We start from the raw sequence: 19,449 nt of genomic DNA on the forward strand, positions 1-19,449 counted from the left end.
TCAAACACATCTATTTGAAATATGTGTGTATATAATGGGTCACTTGCCTCTTATTTTGTGTGGTTCAAACCTCTTTGTCATCTTTTTCACCTGCAAAGCAACATTTGCTTACATCCTTTTGTTTTCAGTCTATAGGCACTTTTACTAGGTAGGCATTTTATACTTTGTAAACATACATGAGCAGGAATTGTTGGTGCTGGGCTTAATCCTCTTGTTGAAGTTGTGGGACATTCAGAAATTCGGTCAGCTCCAGGAGCTCAACAGGCTGCTCCAGTACTTACTCAGTGTTTGTGCATCCCGTGACCAGAGTCAACTGCTGGCATAAACGGTTTATTCGGCCATTTTGGGCCACAACTGGGGATCGGCCACACAACACAGGTTTCAAATGTTTTTATTTTATTTCATTGAAAGTCGTTTAAATTGTGCAGTATTCAGAGGGCATGGATAGTCAAGTCAAGTCAAGTCAAGTCAAAGTTCATTTATATAGCACATTTGCAACAACCACAGTTGAACAAAGTGCTTGAACAGACTTAAAATACCAAAAACGAATATAAAAGTAATAAAAAATTAGAATAAACGGAAACAATAAACATGGTAATAAAAGAATTACATCGAAGATAAAAACGAGGTGACAAGCTCAACTCAAATTGAATGCCAACGAGAAGAGGTGGGTCTTCAGCCGCGACTTAAAAGACTCTAGGGTCTGAGCAGTTCTTATATGAAAAGGTAGGGCTGTTCCAGAGATTAGGGGCAGCTACCGCAAAGGTTCGGTCGCCTCTATTTTTCTGCCTGGATCTCGGAACATCCAAGAGCATCTGGTTGGCCGACCTTAGTGCTCTAACTGGAGTATGATGCCGCAAAAGTTCAAGGATAGCTGTTTTGATGCTATTGCTCTTGCGCTAATTCCCCGGTCTGTGAACACACTGACAAATCCCCCATCCCCCCCAATCCCCCCAACCCCCACCCCTTGGTTCATGATGTCATGTCATGACAACACTGCCCATGACAGCCCTGCACTGAGATGGAAATTTTGCGGTATTCAGAGGGCTCGGATTGCTGTTTTGATGCTTTTGCTCTTGCGCCGATGCTCTGGTCTGTGACCACACTGACAAATCCCCATCCCCCCCACGCCCCCCCACCCCTCACCCCTCGGTTCATGATCTCATGTCATGACAGCCCTGCATTTGTAGATGGAAAGTTTGCCAAGTTAATTTTGAACAGCTGAGTTTGTTCTTAACTTGAATGCCGTTTAACTTTGAATGCTGTTGAAAGATGTTGATGTGTAAAAGTACCCAGTAAGTGTACTGGATTTAATCAAAGAAAACCTTTTATAAATGTGCAATAATACTGTGTAAGACTGGTTGTATTTGATCATATAATGTGTGCTATACAGTATATCTGCAGGACATATTTTGTTTTAAAGTTTTAAAATGAACATTTCTCTGTTTTTTCCAGTTTCCAGAGCTGAGGAGTCTTTGTCTCTGTTTGTGCGTAAGGGGGGCTCTGTTCGCCTGGATGTGCAGGGATATGAAAAACTCCCGCCTAACACTCTGTCCTGGAGTTTAAATAGCACCACAATCATACTAGAATACAGTATTAAGTATAAAGGTCTGACATTTTATAAAGATTATAACATCAGCACTGAATTTGATCAAAAGAACTTCAGTCTGCTGCTGAAGAACGTGCAGGAGAGAGACAGTGGGATCTACACAGCAAAGACAACTGATGAAGGACAGCCGAGAGATGTTGCTTCCTACAGGCTCACAGTTCAAGGTAGAAATAACACACAGTTTTACAGTCTCTGTGTACAATGCAATCATAAGGGTGCTAAAAAGATATGGGTGGAGAATACATCGATACTAATGCATTTAAATAATGGTGTCATTCTGTAGATAAATGTGATTTCTGAGATTATCATGAGATTGTCATTTGATGATATTTCTCAGATTATTATAAGATTATATGGTTAAATTTGAATATATGGGATTATTATTGCCAATTTAATGTATGAGATTATTATGAGACTATATGGTGCAATGTGTCACATCTTTGGCCCAGTGGATTGGTTGTTGTTTTGCAGTGGCCCCGCCCACACCCGAGGTGGGAGTGGCTTTACTCTCCTCTGCTGGAGGGTTCTGTAAGGTGTCAGTGAACTGCTCTGCTAAAGACACCTGGGCCAGCTACACCTGTGACCACGCCCACTGCACACAGGTAGCAAATACAACCTTGTCAACAGAAGTCAAGATCAATGTCACCGCAACCGACGAGGCCATCTACTGCACCAGCAGTAACCGGGTCGACAGAAAGACACGATCAAAATCCACAAAGGACATCTGTAAGTCTGTCTGTCTGTGGATAAAACCTGCAAGTCTGTCTGTGTCTATATTTCAGTCTGACATGTTTATATGTTTGTCTGGCATCTGTGATTCTGTGAGTTGTTCATGTACATTTATGGGGGCAGGCAGTAGTGTTCGCCATGAGATGTTGTGGTGCTTATGTCTTGTAACTTTTTCTTTTTGTGTGTGAGTGTGCATGTGTGTACTTGTGTGTTTGTGTGTAACAGTAGCTGTCTCTGTGGGGTCCTGTGTAATGTTCTGTGTAATGTTGTTTATTTCCTTTAGGTCTAGATTCTCCTGGCCTCTCGCTGTGTGTGCTAAAGTCAGTGCTGTTCTCCCTGGGTCTGGTTGCTATGGTTTCGGCTGTCATCGCAGTTAATGCCAGAGAGAGGTGCTGCAGGTCAGTCATGGTCATTCCTGTGTTTACATCTCTCATCAGCAGTGAGCTTGAATCTGACACACTCAGTGACCTCTTTAAAAAGCATCCAAACAGACTCACATACTCTACCCCTCACTCAAAATCTACGCCTCACACACTCCACCACACACGCACATGCTCTACCGCACACTCACACACTTTACCACTCTGTCACACACTACCTCACACTCACTCTACTTGACACTCACACACTCTGACTTTCACTGTACCGTTCACTCACTCACTCCACCACACACTCACACACTCTACCCCTCGCCCACACACTCTACCACACACTTACATATACTCACTCACTCTACCACACACTCACACACACTTACACATATTCACACACTCACACATACTAATACATACTCACTCACTCTACCACACACTCACACACACTTACACATACTCACTCACTCTACCACACACTCACACACAGTTACACATACTCATACACTCACACACTCTACCCCTCGCCCACACACTCTACCACACACTCACACACAGTTACACATACTCACACACTCAACCCCCCGCCCGCACACTCTACCACACACTCACACACACTTACACATACTCACTCACTCTACCACACACTCACACACAGTTACACATACTCATACACTCACACACTCTACCACACACTCACACACACTTACACATACTCATACACTCACACACTCTACCCCTCGCCCACACACTCTGCCACACATTCACACACACTTACACATACCTGCTCCCTCTACCACACACTCACACACACTTACACATACTCACTCAATATACCACACACTCACACACAGTTACACATATTCATACACTCACACACTCTACCCCTCGCCCACACACTCTACCACACACTCACACACACTTACACATACTCATACACTCACACACTCTACCCCTCGCCCACACACTCTACCACACACTCACACACACTCACGCACTCCACCACACATTCACACACTTTACCACTCTCTCACTCACTCTACCCCGCACTCACACACACTTACACATACTCACTCACTCCACCTCACAGTCATACACTCTACCAAACACTCACACACTTTACAACTTACTCCCACACCCTACCACAGATTCACACACTCTACCCCTCACTCCCACACTCTTCCCCATACTCACACACACTACCACACACTCACACCCTCCACCACACATTCACACACTCTACCAAACACTCACTCACTCCATTTCACAGTCATACACTCTACCAAACACTCACACACTGTACCACTCACTCCCACACTCTACCACAGATTCACACACTCTACCCCTCACTCACACACTCTACCACAGATTCACACACTCCACCCCTCACTCACAGCCTCCACACACTCTAATAAATGCTGTATTGTTTCATGTGAATTTTGGATGTCGTAATGAAGTTAAAATTATTTATTTTTGGTGTTTTTTTCAGAGATCAATCAGGACTAAGAGAGAAGGATAAATCTGTCAGAGGGGAGGAGAGAATTAATATCTGAAATAACTGTGTGTGTGCATGTGCGTGTGTGTGTGTATGTGTATGTAAATGTGCGTGCGTGTGTGTGTGTGTGTGTGTGCTTGTGTGCATGTGTGCATGCGTGCGTGCGTGTGTGTTTGTATCAAAAAACTACAAGCTCATGAAGGCATATAAAACAAGCAATCCTAGCAATGCAGTGCAGTACATATTTAAAATATTTCACCAGCACCACCCCAACCTTTGAGAGGGAAAACACAAGCACACAGTCATATTGGGCGTGACTGATAATGAACTAGTTTGTTCAAGCTTTGCTGTGATTTATTGCAATGCTTTTTTAGCTACTATGAGATCTTAACTGTATTTTTTAAGTTTTTTGTTTCAAACTTTTGTGTTTTTTGTATTTGTGAGCTAAAGTCTTCATGTGCTTTTGGATTTTTATGTGTTTTTGGATTATGAGCTTTTCATCCACTCGAGCCAAAGATGATTTTCCATCTGATGAAAAATAAAGTTTTTTGAATCTAAAGTAGTCATACTTTTGCTCAAATGAATCCTTAATGAGCATTCAATTAAAGGAAAACATGAAATTGTATTTTAATGGTAAATTTTTTTTTTTTAAAACACAAAGCAAATATAATTCAAATGAAATGACATTAAGTTTAGGTTCAACATCATGCAATAAATATTTTTTAAATACTGAATAAGTTTTAGGGCACATGTAGTTCCACTAAACCAGACTGCAGTTTTTGTGATTAACCCCTATATTCAATCAAACACAGGTACCCATTTTAAGGACATATGCAATTCAGTCAAAGCAGACTTAAATTGTTTTGTATTCACTCAACGAAGCCTTTAAGTTCTTTAAGACTGAAAAATCCATGAAACAGGAAGAGGTGTGGTCTGAATGTTTTCTGATGACCCAGGCTAGTAGCAGAAGCTTTTTTTAAATGATCAAGTGATTGTGTAGTTTGAAAAAAAACCTGTTTGCTTCTCTCCAACCATAAAATCCTCAGTTTTAATACAGTTAATTAACATTTGAGGGTGAAAGAAACTGAATAATGCAATAATTAGGAATTTTTGACTTTCACATTAGGGGCATATGGCATGTAGTTAATAATTTTTATGAAAAAATGAAGAGGAAATAAATTTTAAAAAACTTTGGTGAGTCACATAATTTGTACAGATTAAAACAGACTTTTTTCAACTTTTAACAGTAAAATTAAAATCAGGGCCGCCCCGTCCTGTAGGCGAGATACACACTGGGCCACGCCTTCCTCGAAAAGAGCCCCTCATTGGCTTAAAAACCACGCAGAGAAAGAGACACGGCACCCCAGTCTGCTACCGCAATCTCCACCACATGGTCTGTGATCACAATTTAAAGTGTAAGATTGCAAATATGTGACTAGGATGTTCTTAACCGACCATTCTAATGCCGATGTAACAATCTCTGTCTTTAAGTGAAAACAGTGGAGTTTTCGAACACTTAGAACTTTGAAAAACCTTGAAAACAAAGCATTCCAAAAAGCTTACTCTTCTAAGAGTTAAGATGCACCCTTATTCACAGTGGCATATATGGACTCAGGTTTTGTTGGAGGATCTCCTGCTAGTCCTAACATGTCATAGACTGTGTTCACCTCCAGGTGGCACTTTGGGTTTGCAGTGGTGACTGTGTCACACATGGTTTCTACTGTGCTTATATTACTGTGCACCACACCCAGACCCTACAGACAGACAGATACAGGGACAGATAGTGCAGCCACTGCTGCTTGTAACTGAAACACACTTCCTGTTTGAAGCTTGTGGGCTAAATAAAAAAAGAGGCAAATATTCCAACATACAGCATAGCCTCCCATTTTAAAATCACTCACCACACACACGCAAACACACACATACTCACACACACACACACATTACATTCTAACTGCTACTGAGGAAGTTCCACAGATCACTAGTTCTCTCTCTCTCAGACTGAAAATGCTTGTCCTGTTGGTGTCCACACTGCCCTTCTCAGGTACAATGCACTTCAAACACATCTATTTGAAATATGTGTTCATATAATTGGTCACTTGCCTCTTATTTTGTGTGGTTAAAACCTCTTCATCACCTTTGTCACCTGCAAAGCAACATTTGCTTCCATCCTTTTCATTGGGCGGCAGTGTATTATAATGGGTAGGGAACTGGTCTTGTAACTGAGAGGTCACAGGTTTGATCTGCGGGTAGGACATTGTCGTTGTACCCTTGAACAATGTACTTAACCTGCATTACTTCAGTATACATCCAGCTGTATAAATGGATGCAAATTAAAGTGCAATGCCAAATGTTGTGTAAGTCGCTCTGGATAAGAGTGTCTGCTAAAAATGCCTGTAATGTAATTTCCGTTTACAGGCACTTTTACTAGGTATACTTTTATACTTTGTAAACATACATGAGCATTTTTTCTTTTTCTGATCGCTCATGCCAGTGAACGATGTTTGCCTCCAGAAGGAATTGTTGGTGTTGAGCTTGATGCTCTTGTTTAAGTTACGGGACATTCGGAAATTTGGTCAGCTCCAGGAGCACAACGGGATGCTCCAGTACTTACTCAGAGTTTTTTTGCATACCGTGACCAGAGTCAGCTGCTGGCATGAACGGTCTCTTTGGCCATTTTGGGCCACAACCACAGATGGGCCACACAACTCAGTTTTCAAATGTTTTTATTTTATTGAAAGGCGTTTAAATTGTGCAGTATTCAGAGGGCATGGATAGCTGTTTTGATGCCATTACTCATGCTCTGATTCCCTGGCCTGTGACCACACTGACACATCCCCCCCCACCCCTTGTGTCCTGACATCATGTCATGACAGCACTGCCCTGCATTTATAGATGGAAAGTTTGCCAGGTTCCTTTTGAACAGCTGAGTTCATTTCCCCAAAAGGGGAAATACAAACCGAGAATTTTAACTTTTAATAGAAACAAAAACAAGGCCACACAGGGCAAGTCTCAAAAAGTCAAAACAAAGTTCTTAAACGCAAAACAAAGAAAATCCAGAAATCCAAAACAATGCGAAACCAGAACACGGGCAGGATAGAAAACACTCAGGACAAAACACAGAGTCACAAGTACACAAGGGAGCGCATACTGAAACACAATCAGAAAAGCACACGCAAAGACCCAGCACCTGAGTCAGGGAAGAAAGAATGGTAAATGGACTGCATTTATATAGCGCTTTACAATTGATGCCTCTCATTCGCCAGAGCAGTTGGGGGTTAGGTGCCTTGCTCAAGGACACTTCAACATGCCCGGGGCGGGGTTTGAACCGGCAACCCTCCGACTGCCAGATAATCAGTCTTACCTCCTGAGCTATGTCACTATGTCAAACTTAAATAGACAAGACACTGATGAGACACAGGAGGGCACAATGCACAATCAGGCCACAGAGAGGGAAGGGAAAACGAGACAACCAAAAAACAATAATTGAATAATTGAAAACAATAATACAATTAAACAGGGCAAATGAACAGAACTGAAAACTGAAGTGCCGCCATCTTGCGGCCCAAAAGGGGAAATGCAGACAAACCACAGAACCCTGACAAGTTCCTGAATTTTGTGGAGATACATTTTGCTGATTGTAGTGACACGAATGAGCTGCAATTTTTTTGGGTGCACTTAAATTATGTGCTGGTGCAAATGAAAAAGTTAGGCGCACCAGTGCCACCAATGTAAAAAGTTAGTCTGGAGCCCTGTAGGCTGGTGCATAGCTAGTGGTTAGCAAGTTAGCTTGTCAGTTGGGTAGCTAATGGGAAGAGGGGGATTGGGAGCTTGTACACATTTTATGTTCATGATAACCTTATCAAGAGATGTCTGACCATCTAATTATTTGCACTCCCTAACTTAGTTGTTGCTCAGTTGATGAGAGCCACTTAAAACGAATAGTGGCTAGCTTCCCTGGAACAACATTAGTCTAGTAGTTATGCTCTGTTATGCTGTATCACCATGTCAACTGTGATAATGGCATTTCTGCGATTCTGCTGAAGTTACTCACTTGAATGGTTTTTTACGAGATACCTTTTTTTACTCTTACTAAAGTAGTTATTTTTATGAGTACTTTTACTTCAACCAGAGTCAATGGGCTCTATTTTTGTACCGGCGCAAGTCTGGTCCAAGCGGACACGCCGGTGTATTTGCAATTTGGCAGGGCGCAACGTGACTTTTCCCCGCTTGCGCCCATTTGCTAATTTCGTGGCTCGACATGAACCCATCTGCGCCGAGACGGGTGGGATGGCGTAGCTGGGGGTGTGTCGATACGGATACGCCAGCGCAGTACAATTTTGGTGTCTGTTTTGGCGTAAAATTACGTCTGCGTCTCCTCCCGCTCAAAACCAGATCTAAGCGCAGCGCTGGTGATCTTGAGCTATTTTCGTGACTTTAGTGGGCGGGGGTGCACGTGAACGTAGACCTATCCAAAAATCCCCCAGACAGGTTTGGTGGATGTCCTACATATTTCATCCCGCTTACTGAAATAATTAAAACAAGACTACTGAATGCAACCTTCTGAATCAGTTAATCATGAAAAAATAAGCTTGACTCTTGTCTATTTGACTCTATTTGATGTGAATCAAAGGCAGAGGAAGGAAGAGGAGGAGGCATTTATAATACTCGTTACCTCTTCTCAAGCCAATTTAACATCATCAACCCGTGGAGGCCGACTTGCAGTACCATATATTCGGTCATTGTGAGTCTGAACCTCCCGGACAAGTATGTTAGTTTCTTCCTGCGTAAAGTTTGGCTGGCGGAGCCGGTCTGGCGCATCTTCAGCCATTACGAAATTGACAATACGCTGCGCCTGTGCGCCACGCTGGTCTTAAAGGGGATGAGAGGAGCTGATTTGATAGGCCATGATTGAAGGCAGCCAGGACACACCTGCTAATAATATATTCCTCCCACTCCAACCCTGCCCCATGCTGCGCCATGGATGCGCTTGGGCCTCTGGTCACCAAATTACCAAAAAAAGAGTTGGCCACACCCATGTGCGCCAGTGCTCTGAACTTAGACCTGCGTTTGTTATTTCTAGTGATTTCTTCATTTCAAGTCCAAGAAGAAAGGTTGAACAGTAAAGTGAAATCTGTCTGGCATTTTGGGGATATACTGTGTGAAAATGGTGTGAGTGTTCTCGTGTGCACGCGTGGATATGTGTGCAAGTGTGTTTATGCCTGGGTAAAATATGTACATACACAGTACAGGCATATGCATATACAGTAGCATTCTACTTCCTGTTCTTCCTTCCTGTATGGTTCAAACTCTCACCATAGCCTTGTGTACATTATAAAAATCTGAATGTTCTGCCATTTTAAACAAATTCAGAATACCCAATGTTACTAATGTATTTTCCTGTATTTTGAAAATACAAAATAGATGTATTTTATCTTGATACATTTTCTGGCTCCAGTACTTTGTACATTTAGTTGAGGGGTATTTTGTATTTTGTAAAAAGATACATTTTGATGTATCTTTGCCCATCTCTGGGTGTAGAACAGATCAGATTGGCACTAATGCATTCAAATAATGGTGTCATTCTGTAGATAAATGTGATCTCTTAGGTCATCATGAGATTATGTTGTAGGATGTGATTTCTGAGATCATTACACAATAAAATTTTGCATGTATGGGATTATTATGATATTACATGATAAAATTTATGAGATTATTATGAAATTATTGAAATTCACATTGGATATTTTCGTGGTGCATTGGCAAGTAGATTAAAGTTGATAAGTAGAAATTTAAAATATCTTGAATGGTTTTATAGCACATTTATGCTCACTGTCTTTTTTTAAGCGTGGAGTTTGCATATGAAGTCTTTAATGGCCATTCTAAGCTCTGTGATACTGTGATGACATCTTTGCACAGACATTGAAATGTGAACAGGAGCAGTTCATCAGCCATAGTGCAGCTACTGCAGGCTGTAACTGTTTGAAGCTTGTGGGCTAAAAAAAAGAGGCAAATATTCCAACCACCAGCATAGCCTCCCATTTTAAAATCACTCACCACACACACGCAAACACACACATACTCACACACACACATTACATTCCAACTGCTACTGCGGAAGTTCCACAGATCACTAGCTGTCTCTCTCTCTCAGACTGAAAATGCTTGTCCTGTTGATGTCCACACTGCTCTTCTCAGGTACAGTGCACTTCAAACACATCTATTTGAAATACGTGTGTAAATAATAGGCCACTCGCCTCTTATTTTGTGTGGTTCAAACCTCTTTGTCATCTTTTTCACCTGCAAAGCAACATTTCCTTACATACTTTTGATTTCCATCTATAGGCACTTTTAGAAAGTAGGCATTTTATACTTTGTAAACATACATGAGCAGGAATTGTTGGTGCTGGGCTTAATCCTCTTGTTGAAGTTATGGGACATTCTGAAATTCGGTCAGCTCCAGGAGCTCAACAGGCTGCTCCAGTACTTACTCAGTGTTTTTGCATCCCGTGACCAGAGTCAACTGCTGGCATAAACGGTTTATGCGGCCATTTTGGGCCACATCTGGGGATGGGCAACACAACACAGGTTTCAAATGTTTTTATTTTATTTCATTGAAAGCCGTTTAAATTGTGCAGTATTCAGAGGGCACGGATAGTCAAGTCAAGTCAAGTCAAGTCAAGTCAAAGTTTATTTATATAGCACATTTACAACAACCACAGTTGAACAAAGTGCTTGAACAGACTCAAAATACCAAAAACAAATATAAAAGTAATAAAAAATTTGAATAAAAGGAAACAATAAACATGGTAATAAAAGAATTATATCGAAGATAAAAACAACGTGACAAGCTCAACTGAAATTGATTGCCAACGAGAAGAGGTGGGTCTTCAGCAGCGACTTTAGGACTCTAGGGTCTGAGCAGTTCTTATATGAAAAGGTAGGGCTGTTCCAGAGATTAGGGGCAGCTAGTGCAAAGGCTTGGTCACCTCTATTTTTGTGCCTGGATCTCGGAACATCCAAGAGCATCTGGTTGGCCGACCTTAGTGCTCTAACTGGAGTATGATGCTGCAAGAGTGCAAGGATAGCTGTTTTGATGCTATTGCTCTTGCGCTAATTCCCCGGTCTGTGAACACACTGACAAACCCCCATCCCCCCCACAGGGATTATGATTATGAAATCAGGGCAGAATTTGATCAAAAGAACTTCACTCTGCTGCTGAAGAATGTGCAGGAGAGAGACGGTGGGATCTACACAGCATTGATAACTGAAGAGGGACAGCCAAAAGATATTGTGCTATCCAGGCTACTCGGCTACTCATTTCGAGAGCTATTCAGCAAACGAGCACGAGTATTCAGTTGATGCATGTGCAGCATTCTTCCTACTACTGAGCTTATTGGTGGAGTCCTAATTACGGTCAATTAGTTCCATCTGGTGTCATTCTGTATAACTCCCCTCTAAGAACAGCTTGTTGCTTTCGCGTCTAATTCTCACTGCGCAAAGAGCCGGTAAGGTGCTTAGCATTTAAGAAGAGAAGAGAAGAGAAGAGAAGAGAAGAGAAGAGAAGAGAAGAGAAGAGAAGAGAAGAGAAGAGAAGAGAAGAGAAGAGAAGAGAAGAGAAGAGAAGAGAAGAGAAGAGAAGAGAAGAGAAGAGAAGAGAAGAGAAGAGAAGAGAAGAGAAGAGAAGAGAAGAGAAGAGAAAAGACTTGTTAAGTTGGTATAGCTTAGAGCAAGTTTGAGTTAGCTGTTACACTGATAGTGGGTTTCTGGTGACTTGATTCACGCTACCATCAGTCAGCCTCCTTTGTTTTGCTCCTTTCTTACCTTACCTCAGAGTGAGGTTGAATTTTCTGTTCATTTATCTTACTTCTATTTGTTTGTTTATTTCCTACCCCTGTATCTCACGAGACCTAGTGGTAAAGAGCCCCTCTTATATTCTGAATATTTGTTTGCGTGCAGTCCTATCCTCCCTCCCCAAACCATTACACCTACAGGCTCACAGTTCAAGGTAGAAATAACACACTGTTTTAAGGTCTCTGTGTACAATGCAATCATAAGGGTGCTAAAAAGATATGGGTGGAGAATACATCAATACTATGCATTTAAATAATGCTGTCAATCTGTAGATAAATGTGATTTCTGAGATTATCATGAGATTATATCACTTGATGATATTTCTCAGATTATTATAAGATTATATGATTAAATTTGCATATGTGTTGGTATGAGTGTGTGTGCGTGTGTGCATGTGGGTATGAGTGTGTGAACGTGTGTGCGTGTGGGTAATTCATTGTGGCATTTTACATCTGCCAGCTCACCATTAGACACACTGAACTCTTTTTCTGTACACCAGCCACAAAGCCCCAGTGTTGTAACGAACCCCCTGATATTTCCTGATAATTACAGGATTTGTCTCTTGCTAATTTCTACCGATGCCCAATTGCTCTACTGACAAACGTCTGACAACCTGAAAATTTGTAGAATAGGTTTAAATGTCACATTTTTCAGCACAAAAAGACAGAAATCATAAATGATACACTAGGCTGATGGTTATTATTTTTTTTACTGTGAAGTACATTGCAAATATCAGTTTCATACTGTATTACACATTCTGCCATTAAATGTGGTTCGGATATACGATGGTGATTTGTCACTGTATTAGTTTGGATGCTATAAAATGTGTTATTGTGCAATAATAGCTTGCAAGTGATTTAGATTTAAAGTAAGAAAGTCTTTCATAAATGTATGATAATAGCTTGTAAAAGTATTGTATTTCATTGTACTGTATAATGTGTGGTGTATATGGTATCTGCTGAACAGAATTTGTTTTGAAGTATTAAAATGAACATTTCTCTGTTTTTTCCAGTTTCCAGTGCTGAGGAGTCTTTGTCTCTGTTTGTGCGTAAGGGAGGCTCTGTTCGTCTGGATGTGCAGGGATATGAAAAACTCCGGAATGAAGCCCTGTTCTGGCGTTTTAACTCCACAGCCATACTACAATACTTGATCAAGTTTAAAGATCTGACATTTTATAAAGATTATAAGATCAGGACCGAATTTGATCAAAAGAACTTCACTCTGCTGCTGAAGAACGTGCAGGAGAGAGACAGTGGGATCTACACAGCAAGGATAACTGATATTGAAGGACAGCCGAGAGATGTTGCTTCCTACAGGCTCACAGTTCAAGGTAGAAATAACACACTGTTTTACAGTCTCTGTGTACAATACAATCATAAGGGTCCAGTAAAGATATGGGTGGAGAATACATCGATACTAATGCATTTAAATAATGCTGTCATTCTGCAGATAAATGTGATTTCTGAGATTATCATGAGATTATATCACTTGATGATATTTCTCAGATTATTATAAGATTATATGATTAAATTTGCATATGTGTTGGTATGAGTGTGTGTGCGTGTGTGCGTGTGTGCATGTGGGTATGAGTGTGTGAACGTGTGTGCGTGTGGGTAATTCATTGTGGCATTTTACATCTGCCAGCTCACCATTAGACACACTGAACTCTTTTTCTGTACACCAGCCACAAAGCCCCAGTGTTGTAACGAACCCCCTGATATTTCCTGATAATTACAGGATTTGTCTCTTGCTAATTTCTACCAATGCCCCATTGCTCTACTGACAAACGTCTGACAACCTGAAAATTTGTAGAATAGGTTTAAATGTCACATTTTTCAGCACAAAAAGACAGAAATCATAAATGATACACTAGGCTGATGGTTATTATTTTTTTTACTGTGAAGTACATTGCAAATATCAGTTTCATACTGTATTACACATTCTGCCATTAAATGTGGTTCGGATATACAATGGTGATTTGTTACTGTATTAGTTTGGATGCTATAAAATGTGTTATTGTGCAATAATAGCTTGCAAGTGATTTGGATTTAAAGTAAGAAAGTCTTTCATAAATGTATGATAATAGCTTGTAAAAGTATTGTATTTCATTGTACTGTATAATGTGTGGTGTATATGGTATCTGCTGAACAGAATTTGTTTTGAAGTATTAAAATGAACATTTCTCTGTTTTTTCCAGTTTCCAGAGCTGAGGAGTCTTTGTCTCTGTTTGTGCGTAAGGGGGGCTCTGTTCGTCTGGATGTGCAGGAAAAACTCCAGAATAAAACCCTGTTCTGGTATTTTAACTCCACAGCCATACTACAATACAATATAAAGTTTAAACATCTGAAATTTTATGAAGATTATAAGATCAGGACCATATTTGATCAAAAGAACTTCACTCTGCTGCTGAAGAACGTGCAGGAGAGAGACAGTGGGATCTACACAGCAAGGATAATTGATGATGAAGGAGAAAAGAGAGATGTTGCTTCCTACAGGCTTACAGTTCAAGGTAGAAATAACACACAGTTTTACAGTCTCTGTGTACAATGCAATCATAAGGGTGCTAAAAAGATATGGGTGGAGAATACATCGATACTAATGCATTTAAATAATGCTGTCATTCTGCAGATAAATGTGATTTCTGAGATTATCATGAGATTATATCACTTGATGATATTTCTCAGATTATTATAAGATTATATGATTAAATTTGCATATGTGTTGGTATGAGTGTGTGTGCGTGTGTGCGTGTGTGCATGTGGGTATGAGTGTGTGAACGTGTGTGCGTGTGGGTAATTCATTGTGGCATTTTACATCTGCCAGCTCACCATTAGACACACTGAACTCTTTTTCTGTACACCAGCCACAAAGCCCCAGTGTTGTAACGAACCCCCTGATATTTCCTGATAATTACAGGATTTGTCTCTTGCTAATTTCTACCGATGCCCCATTGCTCTACTGACAAAATTCTGACAACCTGAAAATTTGTAGAATAGGTTTAAATGTCACATTTTTCAGCACAAAAATACAGAAATCATAAATGATACACTAGGCTGATGGTTATAATTTTTTACTGTGAAGTACATTGCAAATATCAGTTTCATACTGTATTACACATTCTGCCATTAAATGTGGTTCGGATATACAATGGTGATTTGTTACTGTATTGGTTTGGATGCTATAAAATGTGTTGTTGTGCAATAATAGCCTGCAAGTGATTTGGATTTAAAGTAAGAAAGTCTTTCATAAATGTATGATAATAGCTTGTAAAAGTATTGTATTTCATTGTACTGTATAATGTGTGGTGTACATGGTATCTGCTGAACAGAATTTGTTTTGAAGTTTTAAAATGAACATTTCTCTGTTTTTTCCAGTTTCCAGAGCTGAGGAGTCTTTGTTTGTGCGTAAGGGGGGCTCTGTTCATCTGGATGTGCAGGAAAAACTCCAGAATAAAACCCTGTTCTGGTATTTTAACTCCACAGCCATACTACAATACAATATAAAGTTTAAACATCTGAAATTTTATGAAGATTATAATATCAGGACCGTATTTGATCAAAAGAACTTCACTCTGCTGCTGAAGAACGTGCAGGAGAGAGACAGTGGGATCTACACAGCAGTGATAATTGATGATGAAGGAGAGAAGAGAGATGTTGCTTCCTACAGGCTTACAGTTCAAGGTAGAAATAACAAACAGTTTTACAGTCTCTGTGTACAATGCAATCATAAGGGTGCTAAAAAGATATGGGTGGAGAATACATCAATACTATGCATTTAAATAATGCTGTCATTCTGCAGATAAATGTGATTTCTGAGATTATCATGAGATTATATCACTTGATGATATTTCTCAGATTATTATAAGATTATATGGTTAAATTTGAATATATGGGATTATTATTGCCAATTTAATGTATGAGATTATTATGAGACTATATGGTGCAATGTGTCACATCTTTGGCCCATTGGATTGGTTGTTGTTTTGCAGTGGCCCCGCCCACACCCGAGGTGGGAGTGGGGTTATTCTCCTCTGCTGGAGGGTTCTGTATGGTGTCAGTGAACTGCTCTGCTAAAGACACCTGGGCCTGCTACATTTGTGACCACGCCCACTGCACACAGGTAGCAAATACAACCTCGCCGACAGGAGTCAACATCATCGTCATGGCAACTAACAGGACCATCCACTGCAGCAGCAGTAACCGGGTCGACATAAAGACGCGATCAGAATCCATAAAGGACTTCTGTAAGTCTGTCTGTCTGTGCACAAATCCTGAAGGTTTGTCTGTGGGAAATGTCTAGAAGAGTATGTGGATAAAGTCTGAAAGTCTGTGGGTATCGTGTCTATATTTCTGTCTGACATGTTCATATGTTTATCACGCATCTGTGATTCTGTCAGTTGTTTATATACATTTAAGGCTGCAGGCAGTAGTGTTCGCCATGAGATATTGTTCTGGTGTTCATTCCTTGTAACTTTTCCTGCTAGTGAGCGTGTGTGTGTGTGTGTTGTTTGTGGTGAGTGTATATGAATGTATTTGTGTGTACAAGTGTTTGAGAGTGTATGAAATGAGTGTGTGCATGAGCATGTGACAGTGTGTGTAGGTGTGTGTGTGTTTGAATGTGTGTATGCACAAATACATGTGTGTGTGTGTGTGTGTGTTTTGGTGTATGCATGTGTGTTTGTGTGTAAGACTAGTTGTCTCTGTGGGGCCCTGTGTGATGTTCTTTATTTCCTGTAGGTGCTCCAGTAACACCATCTCCTGGCCTCTCACCGTGTGCGCTAATGTCAGTGCTGTTCTCCCTGGGTCTGGTTGCCATGGTTTCGGCTGTCATCGCAGTTAATGCCAGAGAGAGGTGCTGCAGGTCAGTCATGGTCATTCCTGTGTTTACATCTCTCATCAGCAGTGAGCTTGAATCTGACACACTCAGTGACCTCTTTAAAAAGCATCCAAACAAACTCACATACTCTACCCCTCACTCACACTCTACGCCTCACACACTCTACCACACACGCACATGCTCTACCGCACACTCACACACTTTACCACTCTGTCACACACTACCTCACACTCACTCTACTTGACACTCACACACTCTAACTTACACTGTACCGTTCACTCACTCACTCCACCACACACTCACACACTCTACCCCTCGCCCACACACTTCCACACACTTACACATACTCACTCACTCTACCACACACTCACAACCACTTACACATATTCATAAACTCACACTCTACCCCTCGCCCACACACTCTACCACACACTCACACACACTTACACATACTCATTCACTCTACCACACACTCACACACACTTACACATACTCACTCACTCTACCTCACAGTCATACACTCTACCATTCACTCCCACACTCTACCACAGATTCACACACTCTACCCCTCACTCACACACTCTACCACACACTCACACCCTCCACCACACACTCACACACTCTACCCCTCACTCACATACTCTACCACACCCTCCACCACACACTCACACACTCTACTCCTCACTCACACACTCTACCACACACTCACACCCTCCACACACTCTAATAAACGCTGTATTGTTTCATGTGGATTTTGGATGTTGTAATGAAGTTAAAATTATTTATTTTTGTTGTTTTTATTTCAGAGATCAATCAGGACTGAAGGATAAATCTGTCAGAGGGGAGGAGAGAATTAATATCTGAAATAACTGTGTGTGTGCATGTGTGTGTGTATGTGCATGTGTATGTGTATGTAAGTGTGCGTGCTTGCATGTGTGAGTGTGTGTGTGTGTGTGTTTTGCGTACGTGTGCGTGTGCGTATGTGTGCATGCGTGTGTGCGTGTGTGTTTGTATCAAAAAACTACAAGCTCATGAATGCATATAGCTAAAACAAGCAATCCTAGCAATGCAGTGCAGTACATATTTAAAATATTTCACCGGCACCACCCCAACCTTTGGGAGGCAAAACACAAGCACACAGTCATATTGGGGGTGAACTGATAATTAACTAGTTTGTTCAAGCTTTGCTGTGATTCATTGCAATGCTTTTTAAGCTATGATGTGATCTTAACTGTATATTTTAAGTTTTTTGTTTCAAACTTCTATGTTTTTTATATTTGTGAGCTAAATTGTTCATGTGCTTTTGGATTTTTATGTGTTTTTGGATTATGAGCTTTTCATCCACTCGAGCCAAAGATGATTTTCCATCTGATGAAAAATAAAGTTTTCTGAATCGAAAGTAATCATACTTTTGCTCAAATGAATCCTTAATAAGCATTCAATTAAAGAAAAACATGAAATTGTATGGTAAAAAAAAAAAAAAAAAAACACAAAGGAAATATAATTCAAATGAAATGACGTTAAGTTTAGGTTCAACATCATGCAATAAATATTGATTAAATACTGAATGAGTTTTAGGGCACGTGTAGTTCCACTAAACCAGACTGCAGTTTTTGTGATTAACCCCTATATTCAATCAAACACAGGTACCCATATTAAGGGCATATGCAATTCAGCCAAAGCAGACTTAAATTGTTTTGTATTCACTCAACGAAGCCTTTAGGTTCTTTAAGACTGAAAAATCCATGAAACAGGAAGAGGTGTGGCCAGGCTAGTAGCAGAAGCTATTTTTGAATGATCAAGAGATTGTGTAGTTTGAAAAAAAACCTGTTTGCTTCTCTCCAACCATAAAATCCTCAGTTTTAACACAGTTAATTAATATTTGAAGGTGAAAGAAATTGAATAATGCAATAATTAGGAATTTTTGACTTTCACATTAAGGGCATATGGCATGTAGTTAATAATTTTTATGAAATAATGAAGAGGAAATAAATTTTAAAAAACTTTGGTGAGTCACATAATTTGTACAGATTAAAACAGACTTTTTTCAACTTTTAACAGTAAAATTAAAATCAGGGCCGCCCGTCCTGTAGGCGAGATACGCACTGGGCGTTGGGCCCCGCCTTCCTCGAAAAGAGCCCCTCATTGGCTTAAAAACCACGCGGAGAAAGAGACACGGCACCCCAGTCTGCTACCGCAATCTCCACCACATGGTCTGTGATCACAATTTACGGTGTGAGATTGCAAATATGTGACTAGGATGTTCTTAACCGACCATTCTAATGCCGATGTAACGATCTCTGCCTTTAAGTGAGAACAGTGGAGTTTTCGAACACTTAGAACTTTGAAAAACTTTGAAAACAAAGCATTCCAAAAAGCCTGCTCTTCTAAGGGTTAAGATGCACCCTTATTCACGGTGGCATATACGGACTCAGGTTATGTCGGAGGATCTCCTGCTAGTCCCAACATGTCATAGACTGTGTTCACCTCCAGGTGGCACTCTGGGTTTGCAGTGGTGACTGCGTCATGCATGGTTTCTACTGTGCTTATATTAC

At 40.6% G+C, this 19,449-nt stretch overlaps 1 protein-coding gene and 1 long non-coding RNA gene across 6 annotated transcripts in view; one reads left to right on the forward strand and one right to left on the reverse strand.

Moving 5' to 3' along the window:
* The window catches only part of LOC118232807, a 60,175-nt gene that overhangs the window by 12,020 nt on the left and 28,706 nt on the right, over positions 1-19,449 (forward strand). For 2 of the 5 annotated variants that reach the window (XM_035427946.1, XM_035427947.1), the window contains exons 2-6: positions 1,456-1,773; positions 2,081-2,211; positions 16,178-16,301; positions 16,795-16,918; positions 17,701-18,297. In XM_035427946.1, coding sequence (XP_035283837.1) covers positions 1,456-1,773; positions 2,081-2,211; positions 16,178-16,301; positions 16,795-16,918; positions 17,701-17,758 — 755 coding nt within the window. In that variant the 3' untranslated portion in view covers positions 17,759-18,297. Of the gene's footprint in view, positions 1-1,455; positions 1,774-2,080; positions 2,212-16,177; positions 16,302-16,794; positions 16,919-17,700; positions 18,298-19,449 lie in introns of those variants that run through there. The other 3 variants (XM_035427949.1, XM_035427950.1, XM_035427948.1) reach the window with 2 other exon arrangements.
* Positions 2,743-17,523, reverse strand: LOC118232819. Its single transcript, XR_004766403.1, has 3 exons — positions 17,486-17,523; positions 16,810-16,812; positions 2,743-2,846 (listed from the first exon to the last, which is right to left on the reverse strand). It is a non-coding gene; the product is annotated as an uncharacterized LOC118232819 (long non-coding RNA).

Source organism: Anguilla anguilla, chromosome 8 (assembly GCF_013347855.1).
Source record: "Anguilla anguilla isolate fAngAng1 chromosome 8, fAngAng1.pri, whole genome shotgun sequence".
Classification (NCBI taxonomy): Eukaryota; Metazoa; Chordata; class Actinopteri; order Anguilliformes; family Anguillidae; genus Anguilla; species Anguilla anguilla.